The sequence below is a fragment of the Vombatus ursinus genome, unplaced genomic scaffold (assembly GCF_900497805.2).
Source record: "Vombatus ursinus unplaced genomic scaffold, bare-nosed wombat genome assembly UNPS02014772.1, whole genome shotgun sequence".
In the NCBI taxonomy this organism is placed as follows: domain Eukaryota; kingdom Metazoa; phylum Chordata; class Mammalia; order Diprotodontia; family Vombatidae; genus Vombatus; species Vombatus ursinus.
Window position 1 is genome coordinate 26,475,169 of NW_020954550.1, and position 11,167 is coordinate 26,486,335.

General features: G+C 40.8%; 1 protein-coding gene across 1 annotated transcript in view; it reads right to left on the bottom strand.

Annotated features, from left to right (window-relative positions):
* Window positions 1-5,430: 5,430 nt before the first annotated feature.
* ISL1 (ISL LIM homeobox 1) overlaps window positions 5,431-11,167 on the bottom strand; it is an 11,468-nt gene continuing 5,731 nt past the window's right edge. The window contains exons 4-6 of the mRNA XM_027863344.1: window positions 10,074-10,360; window positions 8,547-8,714; window positions 5,431-5,547 (exon numbers count right to left, since the gene is read on the bottom strand). Coding sequence (XP_027719145.1) covers window positions 5,431-5,547; window positions 8,547-8,714; window positions 10,074-10,360 — 572 coding nt within the window. The remainder of the gene's footprint in view (window positions 5,548-8,546; window positions 8,715-10,073; window positions 10,361-11,167) is intronic.

The window sequence follows — 11,167 nt, forward strand, 5'->3', positions numbered from 1 at the left end:
AGGGAGACAAACATTTCTTGCAACTGAAGAGAATCTGCTGCTTTTACCATCTGTCGGAAGCCACCACACAACAACAACAAAAATCCAATCGTCTGAATCCCTTATTTCAAAAACGAGACAGTACTTCGAATTTACGTTCTACTTGATGGGTCACAAAGGATTTGTCAGCTAAAATAATACAGTAGCTCCCTGATGGTACTTCGAAGAAACTGGTTTCTCTGAACGTGAAGAAACTAACTGGCTTCTCAAAGTGGACTGGGAAGGGGCGGGGAGGATAGGGGCATTGAGGACCCTATAAAAACCAAAGGATGGGATAGCACACAATGGCCAGGGCAAACACTGAGTCTAGTCTTCCGCCCCGCCCCACCCCCTCCTCTCCCCGTGAACCAGCTCCTCTGTCTACACTTCAGAAGTCTCTGAGAGGTGTGGAGAGATTCTCCATCACAAACTGGGACATTGTTGGCTGCTAAGTTTATGTTTGTGGCGCCTGGACTCAAACAGCCATTCACTGACTCGCTCTCTTATCGAGAAAACAACAATCAGAAAAGATCAGTAAATAGACTCTACGGCCAGCGCCCCGTATTAACTACTTGCATCTTAGTTTAAAAAAAAAAACAAAACCCACCGCATCCTTTTCTCACTGTTGTCATTATTGTTATTATTATCATTATCATTATTATCGTTATTAACAAAAAGAATCACTTAAGAGTTGTTCCGAGAATTTGCATTACGGGGAAGACTAAAGTATTTAAATATAGAAGCGGCTCCCCCTAAAAAAAAAATCCCCATTCCTTCCCCCTCTCAGTCCATGACCTGACTTTCTTATTGCTTTGTGATATAGTCTATAATTGTTGATTAGGAGAGAGGAAGGCAATAGCTGTTAATGAATAGAACCTATGCATAGATAGGGATTATGAATCTCTTCTACTTTCCTTATAGGTGACAGGCTTAAAATTTACGTACTTGAAACTTAAATACTTACGGCTTAGATATTTGCCTTGTGTAAGGAGTGAGAATCCTTTCTGACTGAAATCGACCTTGCCTCATCCACACATCAACTTGGTGGGTATCTGTATCTCAGTTAACTGGTTAATACAAAAAGAAAGAAAAGGTTATTCAACAGAGAATAACAACATTCATATTTCTACTAAATGTTATACCTTATTAAAAAAAAGAAAATATTCTGGTAGAAACCGGACTCAAAGATGCTTGGAAACAGTTTCTCATTTACCATAGAGATAATAATCAAACGGAAAAATCATAGAAGTGGGTTTGACAGGATGACTTGTGAATAACTCAGTTATTGTATTCTTATTATGATTGCTATTAGTAATAATAATAATTAACAGTAAAACAGAGCATAAGCCTTCGCAATGACAATACTACCAGACTTTTCTCCCGATAGCTTAAGGACTGGAACTCCCACGTGGGTTCACACATATTCACCACCTTGGGGATTTTCATTGGACCCGGACTAAATTTTCAAAGGGGAGAAAACCCAACACGAATTTAACGACTTAGCCTTCCTAATGCAAAGAACCAACATTCCCAAAAGTAGGACAAATCCGGTCATTTGTTTGCTGATAGGTAAAAAGAGGGATAGTTGACTAAAGGAGTTTGCCTTTACTCTGAGACAATAGAATCTCATATGTGCAAAAGTGTCTATATAGATATTTATTACTTGAATCTGTCTTATAGTGCGCATTCTACTGTCTCTAATCGCATCAAATTTTAGCAACAGAAGCTGGAGGAAATGAGTCATAATGTCCAGAAGGAAGAATTCAGAGCAACTAGGGGAGGGAGGATAAAGGATAATAGTACATGAGGAGTTTTATTAGAAGAGGACTCCAGGCTCTCTATCCACATTGGTTGAACAAGGAGAAAGTGCCCCTGAGTACTTAGCAGGAACCGCTGCAGAAAGCAAATGATCAAAAACTCAGAAATTCAATTGAGTTACAGATTTCGGAAAACAAGTTGAAAAGCCAGGTAACTCTGTTAATAATAAGCAACATAGTACTAGAATACTATAGAACTATACTCCTCCCCCGTCATCCTATAATACCTGTAATCCAGTAAAAAAAAAAAAAAAAAAAAAAACTAAGTTCCCCTATCTTCACCCAAGTCGCCTTCAAACATAGGGGGACAGATAACAGGCATAAAAACACCTTATATACCAAACACCCTTTCTCTATTTTTAAAAGTACATACAAGAGCCAGAAGCATCACCAAGATCTGAGTAGATCCTCTGAGCCTGCCCAATTCCCTTAAACTGTTCTCTGGGGCTGCTTGTAAGACCCCATTGTCTCGAACATTCCACCAAAAAACCCCAAATCTCAGCATCCAAGGGCTAGGAAGGGGAAGGGAATCTCTACCTAGCTTTCCCTGGTTATGTTTCCCACACTGGCTTCAGTGATTGGAGACTTTTCAGACATGCAGCCAATATCCACGATCAGATTGTGCAAAATGTATCTGCTTATTCAGTTCATGAATGAGGCTAGAGGATGGAGACAAAAAGGCGTAGAAAGAAGCCACTAGAAACAGCTCCGTGGAAACCAGGCAAAAAGACTCAGGTCTGTTGGGGGGAGGAGAGGGAAAAGTGGTGGAAAGAAAAGGTGAGGAGGACGGGGGATGGACGAAAGAGAGAAAAGGACCTTCCTGGAGATGATCCGTGTGAGATACCACAAAACTCCTGGTTTTTTGTTTTGTTTTGTTTTTTCCCACTCAACAGACTCCTACAAGCCATTATTACCGTCGGCCATATTATTACCCCTCTGTCAAGAATTAGACACAACAATCAAGGTAATCAACGGGCCTGTCTAAGGCACTGTAACATTTTCAATGCAAAGTTTGTTTTCTTTGTGCCCTGCGTTAGAACCTGTAATTAACCCGTTATGTAGAACCAAGTCAAACAAAAGGCTAATTGAAGCTCGCTTCCCCCCAGAAGCAGGTTTAGAGGCTGTGGAAGCTACTTTAGAGTGGTAGGGGGCTAACAGAACCTAGACAGAAGCGTCTTTAGCCCCCCCCCAACTCCCACCCCCACCCCCCATTCCCAGAGTTACGAACGCAAAGCAAAACTCCATCTCTGAGAATGGAAGGGTTACTTGTCACACACGCACTGCAGGGTAAGGTAGATTTCATATTTATTGAAAGAGTTGTCAAATATTCCAAACGGCATTACAGTCGCGCATACAAAAATGAATCTAGTTTCCAACGAGTTGAAAATCGTGGAGGGGCTTCCGAGAAGAAGGAGGGGGGCAGGGTGGATCCCTGCTTCGCCTATGGTTGGCGCATATGATTTCTACCTAGCCAGATAAAACAGAAAAGAAACTTGTGGGGAGGGTGGAGAGGTGGAAACGGATAGGAAGAGGGTTGCCTTTGCACAACTCTTGATCTCTAGCTCATAGCAGACGGCAGTTTCAGATCTGGCTAAAAATCCAACTGGGGGGAGGGGGAGGGGAGATAGAGGGAAAGCTGTGTCAAAAAGTTCACAAACCAATTGCCCTCCTGCCACTGATGGGAGCTGGTAAATCTCGAATTTGGACACCCTGGGGTGCAGGCGGCTCTTCTCCAAGAGGGAGACTTTTCACCGCCGCCACCTACACCCCCCCCCCCTCAAGTTATCACTCCTTCGACGATCATTATGAGAAGGAGGGGGAGGAATCAAGGCAGAAAGAAAAAGCAAGAGGCAAGAAATTAACACACTGCTCCCTGGTTGCAGAGAAGCTCCTTCCTTGCCCTGTGTTCCCCCTTAAGCAGGGATGCAACATTTCTCAATTGACTGACAGCAGCCACTGATAAATAATGGTCATACCTGACTTGCCAAGCAAAATGCATCTCTCAGCAAGAGCTTATACTTGAAATACGGGTCACTTCAACAGACTGAAGCAGGAGAGTTTGGTATACAGCACTTAACTTAAAATAATAATTCAAAGCCTTTTCTGAACTGGGCACTGTCCCACCTGGTTTGGGGGAGGGGGAAGGAGGAAAGGAGAGAAGGGAGGGGATACTAAGGAAAAAGGAAGGGGAAGTTAGGGGGCAGGGCAGAGAGCAGCATCTCATTTTTCGAAAACCTGTAACATTATCACAGCTGAGTGCTAACGGCTTCCAACCAGCTTTGATCCAACTATTGAAACCGAAATTTACAAGCTGCACATTAACTACTTGCAATAAAATATCACACCTACTGTACTTTGTCAGGACCTGCATCGCATGCAATCTTTTATTTCCGGGTGCTTAGCTGCTAACGTGTAAACATATAAAAAGAGGGACCCTGAATCGGAGCACTGATTTCTTTATCTATGCCAAACGTTTATTAGTGAAATAGTCCTGAAGATATAATTCTACATATGGCGCTTTTATTTCACATAATATTTAAGGAAAAAGACAGAACACATAGAATTAGACATATAATTCAAAGACCACGGTACAACCTTTTTCTCCTTTTTTTTTTACTTCAGCAAACAAAAAAAAAATAGTCAAATGACATGAAAAGTGGCAAGTCTTTCGACAATAAATAATAAATTACTTTATAATTTTTGCAATGCAAGAGCAAACAAAAAAAAGTTTCCTTTTTTCCTCTTTATTTCCAGAAAGAGAAAACAGTCGTTTTAACCAGTAACTATACACATCTTTGGGGGAAAAGTTCTTGGACAGACACAAGTCAAACACAGTCCCGAGACGCTTGTGGCAAAATAGAGGTAACCTTGTTGCAATGCTTTATAAATTGGTTTTTAAATCTGAATTCAAAAACCTTTAAAGTCGATTCAGACTTCTTGTTAGAGGATGGATCTCAAAAAAAAAAAAAGAATAAAAATTTAAAAGAAACCAGCTACAGGACATGCTAAGAGACCCAGGTTTTCAAATAACCCCTTGTTAAAGTCAACTAAAAACACTGCAAACCAATGCAGCTCCACCTTCCTGCAATGAATCTTTCAGCCAAAGAGGCCAGTTTCTCTTCGAGATCTTTTGAAACCTCCTGGAGCTCCTGTTTGGCAAGGCAATGAATGACCAGTATAGAAACAGCACCATTCAGGTTAAGATGAACTAGAAAAATCTCTATTTCTGTTTATTCTAGATGTACAGTGAAATGAAAAAGCTTTTTTTTGAGATCCGTGAATATAAATCCTCTACATTTTAAAAATGTCTTTTTTTTTCAGTACTCCTACGATCATTGGATAGCATTTTGCTGTTGTTGTTTTTTAATTGGTTTTGTTTTTGTTTGTTTTAATTCTAGTAAAATCCCATGATTGTCTTCACAGTGTTGCTACCATTTCACCTTGTCATTAAAACAGACTTCGTGCATTTCATGGAGCATCCATTCTTAGATTCAGTTTTCATAGTTGGGTTGTTAAATACTTTTATTTTGGAGTCCAACATTATAACTTTCCACTTTCTCCAACAGGGAAAAAAATACACCTGAATGAATGTTCCTCATGCCTCAATAGGACTGGCTACCATGCTGTTCGGTGTATCTGGAAGCTGAGAAGACATTGATGCTACTTCACTTCCAGTGGAATTTGAACCTGGCCCACCTTCAGAAAAATTGACCTACAAAGAAAAGGAAGAACAAAAGAGTCTATTCTTGTGTTCACGGAAAGAAGACATTCACATATGTACTTCTGAATGAATATATGTATATTTATAGGTATATATGCCTACTAAATATGTTTTAAATCTGATATATGATAAACTTATACCAAATAAGCATATATACATATACACATACACATGATATGTATGTTAAGAGCTGCATCCTCACAGGAAAAATTCACAGTGATGAATTAAAGATTCATTTGGGCTTATTTGTATCTGTTCTTCAATGAGAGATATGTGTCCTTTGTATCTGTCCTTCAATGAAAGATATGTGTGTATACACATATATACACATATATACATACACATACATACACACAACTATACATATTTAATACATATATTTATTAAAAGATAGGCACAAAAAAGTCTCAGTTTTGAAACACCCTTTTTAACTGAGAGTAAAGTGAAAACTTTGTTTTTAGGGCTTTTTTCAAATCATTATCCATAGCTCACACTTATTGGAGGCTTCTCCCGTCCAAGACCTTATGAGATATTTCTAGGCATTATCATTCCTTAGTTACAGGTGAAGAAAATGAAACCCAGAAGTGGGATTGGTCCAAAGTCACACTCCAAGTAGAGGTGGGATTCAAAATCAGTTCTCAACACATAGTACAGTGTTCCTATTGCTAGCATCATTGTTTCCTTTGAGGGCTCTCTATTCTAACACTAACTGAATTCCCAACATTATGTTGCATTAAATTATTAATGAGTAAATGTGTTTTCTGTAGTGAAACTGTATGGCAGTGTCTCCATGCATGTACACAATAAAATTACCCTGCTGGCTACATGTTGCCCTGGGAGCAGCTAATGTCTTTTTCTCTATGCATCAAAGCCTCTCCCATGAATTGAGAAATACACAATAGGAATTCAGGTCTGGTAAAGGAATACCCAGCAGATACCCAAAGGGCTGAGACAATATCCTAAAGAGATCTCACTGGATTTGCTCTCTATCCAATAGCACCTGGAGCTACCACTCTACTCTGCTTCATTCATTCATTCATTCACTTATTTATTTATTTATATGTTTGTTTTCCATTGAACTTTTCCGTAAGAGCCTGCTACAATGTTAAGTTCATTGAATTGCAGAGCAATTCAAATGCTCTTTAAATAATGGGCTTTAAAACATTTCTGGACCAAATCTCCTCCCCTCTCCCACCTCCTACTGACCCCGTCTCTTACCTAACATGAAAATATGGGTGGAAACATTGATCTCCCTGGATCTCTGTTTTGCTTGATAATTCATCTGACCTGGCTTAAAATGGCTAGCTCTCTCAATCCTAATTCCAGTGACTTTAAAAATTTTCAACCCATTAAAACCTTTGTAAAATCACAAAGTTGCTTCTGCAGACATGGCTGATAACAGGATTGGCCCAGCCTAAGGAAAAAAAAACCAGGTCAGGTTGTCAGTAGCCTATTTATACCACTGGCTACTGAACAATGGCCTACCTGTACAATGTTAAATTTACATCCAGAGCTGGAGAGGCAACTGCCTTAGGGCAAGTGCTATTGCCCAACGGTATCCTGTTGGAAATTAATGAATCTTCTTTTGGAGTGAAGGGGGAAGTTTTTTGAAAATGTTCAATTTTGTACAGAATGATTCTATGATATATTTTTCCTCACTAAAGAAAATATATTGTATATTTATCAGATATATCTATATGTGATAACAGATTTCTGTAGCAAAACAAGGTTTGCAGAGCACTATCTTTATAACAGTACTTTGAATAATTACCCCCACTTTACAGATGAAGGAAATGAGACTTGAGAAAGTTGAGTAACTTGCCCATTCTCACTAAGTTTTATAGCCCAGAATCAATATGGAGCTACTGACTATAAGAGAAGTTTTTGTTTATTGTTTTTTTACCCCCACTTCACCATGTTGCCTTTCCACTGTTAAGCAGATTACTTAAATTTCCCCAGTCTGTTTCCACAATGTAGCTGTTGGGCTAAAGTCCTTCCTTTCAGCTCTAAGACCTCATGTTAAAATATTCATTTTCCTATATCCTAAAGAATTAAGACTAAACTTTGACTAGTGTAGCTGAACTACCAGTCAGCAGAAATTCAATTAAGAAAAGTTTGCACTTTATTCTTCTTTTCCTTTCATCTGTGAAGACTCCTTCAAGCTAAGTAAGGACTGCCAGCATATATGAATTACAAATACATCTCTTCTGCTTATTTACTTCTAACATGTAGCTCATAAATGCGCATTTCATTTGCATACATGCACTTGAGACTTTTTGTACATATCAATATCATAATGCTTTTAGCTTAAGATCGTAGCATAAAGTAGGCAAAATTAAACAATGTTTCTGTGTATATTTCACCCAGAAAATTGAGGTGCCTGTAACTGGTTTATATTATTTTGCATGGATCATTTATTTAAAAAACCACTTATTTTAGTATTCAGATATATTATAATCTAGAAGCAGGAGCAGGAGAAATAACTTTATAAAAGGCAGATTAAGCGCTATAATGATCATAAGCAAAATACAACATCCTCTGGTAAGGCATCAAATTGAGTTTGTCCTTAAACTAGACCGAGTAACAGAAATGCCAGTCAATCTAGATCTTTAAATTATGCAATGCCACATAAAAGACCTATTGCAGTTAGTTTTCCTCTGGCTTTTCCTCTTCCCCATCACCCCCTTCCCTCTTCCCCCCAACCCCAAGACAAAGCAAATAACTGTCCTTCCTTCCTTCCTTCCTTCCTTCCTTCCTTCCTTCCTTCCTTCCTACCTTCCTTCCTTCCATCTTTCCTTCCTTCCTTCCTTTCTTCCTTCTTTCCTTTCTTCTTTCCTTCCTTCCTGCCTTTCTTCCTTCCTTCCTTCTTTCCTTCCTTCCTCCCCCCCCCCCCTCTCTCTCTCTCTCTCTCTCTCTCTCTCTCTCTCTCTCTCTCTCTCTTATTTCTGTCTCAGGAATTCAGCCCCCTCCAACAGAGAGCTGACACTTACCAGTTGCTGAAAGGCAGGCTGATCGATGTCACTCTGCAAGGCGAAGTCACTCAGTACTTTCCAAGGAGGCTGGTAACTTTGCACCTCCACGGGGTTAGCCTGTAAACCGCCATCGTGTCTCTCTGGGCTAGCAGCCACCATCGGAGTTCCTGTCATCCCCTGAATATTCTAGAAACAAGTCCCACCACCCAATCCCACATGTTAATGAACTGGCCTACCTTCACAGTCCAGGACTGCTAAGCAAACAGGCCTGTGGACTATCTTATCTCTAGAGTTGCCTTTATTGACTCAGCTAATCTGCCGTGAGCATGGATAGTAGCTGTATTTCAGTTTATCCTATTTTCTGCACTGGAAGTATTTTGAAAGTAATTTCAGGTCTGCTTTGACCTTAAACTAAAAGACTCCAGGAGTTTCTTTTCTCCCTCTCTCCCACCAGGTAACTAAGAGTCTAACTAAGCTCTTGCCCCACAGTGTACACTCCCAACAGGCAGATGGAGAAAAAAGAGGGAGGCTGATCTCTTTTGACTCCTCAAGATGTGGTTTTCATGGGGGTTTCAACTGGTTCCCATGACCTCCCTTCCCTAAGCCCAATTGGTGTACAGCTTTCTTGCAAAGTCTTATTTGAGGCTGGCTTCTATTGTGAACAAACGAAGCCCAGGCATGCCACAGGGGCCGGGCAGTCAAGTTTAGTGACAGTTGCAGAGTTTAATGAATTTACAAATAGAACCAAAGGAGTAAACTCAAATTCCATAACTTTCATCCTCCCCACCCCCAAACCAGCTCTTAAAGCTAGGGCCTGGGGACCAGAGCCACTTCCAAGGCCAGGGTTTGATTTAATTAAAAACATAAACAAAAACAATGAACCCCCCCCCCAAGTGAGATCATCTTAGATCAGCCTCATCTGTCCTAGGAAGTCTGTCACACACATACACAATATGTGTTTCTCTGTGTCTATGGTGTGGGTGTGTGGCAGCCTGACATGTTACTGAACTGCAGAACACAACAGCATATTCATTCTCTTCTTCCCCCACCTACCTCCATACATGTGATCCAGAATAAAAGATGAGCTAAATATCCCAAAAGCTAAGGAGTTCCTGATCCCTCCCTTCTTCTGAGAACCCATCACCTCTTTTCTATTCTGGGATCCACAAAGTCTGAGGAAGAAACAGGTATTTACTTGCCCTGGGGCAACTCGTTTGGGTCTACATAGTGTATCCCAGACTGCTAGAGAAGCCAGAGGACCCTAAGCCTCCATTAGAAAGAGGTCTCCAGCAGTCTACAATACCCCTGAGGAACACATGGGAGAATCGAAGACTGCAACTCATCTACAAACAACGATTTTGATATCTGGGGATAGGCTGGGGATGGCCTGGGCTATCTTTGCACCTCAGACAGTTTTTCCACTCTCCCTATGATACAGGCCTCCTTTACTCTCTCCTTTCCCTTCCTACGCATCTTTCTACCTTCTCATCTCTATGAAGAAAAGTGTGTGTGGGGGGCAGAAGTAATGAAGACGGGGTCACTTACAGTTTTATCATTAGGTTGCTGCTGCTGGAGCTGTTTCATCATGATACTCCGCTTTTTGTCCTTACACCTCTTGTTTTGAAACCAGACCCTGATCACCCGGGGGCTGAGGCCAGTCATTTCCACTAGTTGCTCCTTCATGAGAGCATCAGGTCTGGGGTTGGCAGCATAGCAGGTTCTCAAGGTGTGGAGCTGTTTTTCATTAAGGACAGTCCGGACTCGGGTGGTCTTCTCCGGTTGCTTGTGAACATGAGGCCGCAAAGCCGGCTGCCTTGCAGAGATGGGTTCTGCTGTAAAAGAAGAGGATTCTTATAGGTAAAGTGAGAGATTACTGCAACCTGGGCTGGGATAACCAGAACTGGGGAGAGGATGGCAAGGGGGAGGTTAGGATCAACTTAATCAAGATTTGCTAAAAACTCCTCTTTTTCAATGCAGGGATTTCTATGACAATTCTAATTTCTTTTGTGATCAGATAGATAATGGATGGGGCAGAGGTGAGGTGGAGGTGGAAGTTGTTGGGGGAGGGGAAAGGAAAAATAAAATCTGTCTCTGTCCTAAACAGAGGTCAATGTTGAGTAATCTGGGGTAGTAAATTTCAACCCCAGGCCCCAATCTGGGTCAATGCATAACATCAACAAGACAACATTTTTTTAAAAAGGCATTTGCCACTTCCCCTCGAAACCTCTAACCCAAGTATTCATGTTTCAGTAATATTTCTCCCACTGGCCCTGAGTTTCAATTGATATCCATTCCACACAAAATTCAGAACCCCTGCTTCAATATACCTGTCGCCTACAGGTTTTTGCTTTGAGGATAGAAAGACAAAGATGACTGTCTTGGTGTGGGGGGGGGTATAGGCTGGCTATCCTTGAAGAAACAGCCAAAGGAAGGCAAAGATTTGAAGGTGGGAAGTGGCTGGTAAATTCACTCCAAAGAGAATTTCTCTGGGAAGGAGATAGGAGAATTTTGCCAAAATGCCAAAAACGTACTCTGGGAGTGAGACTCATGCTCACTGATAGACGACGACGAAGAAGAAGAAGAAGAAGAAGAAGAAGAAGAAGAAGAAGAAGAAGAAGAAGAAGAAGAAGAAGAAGAAG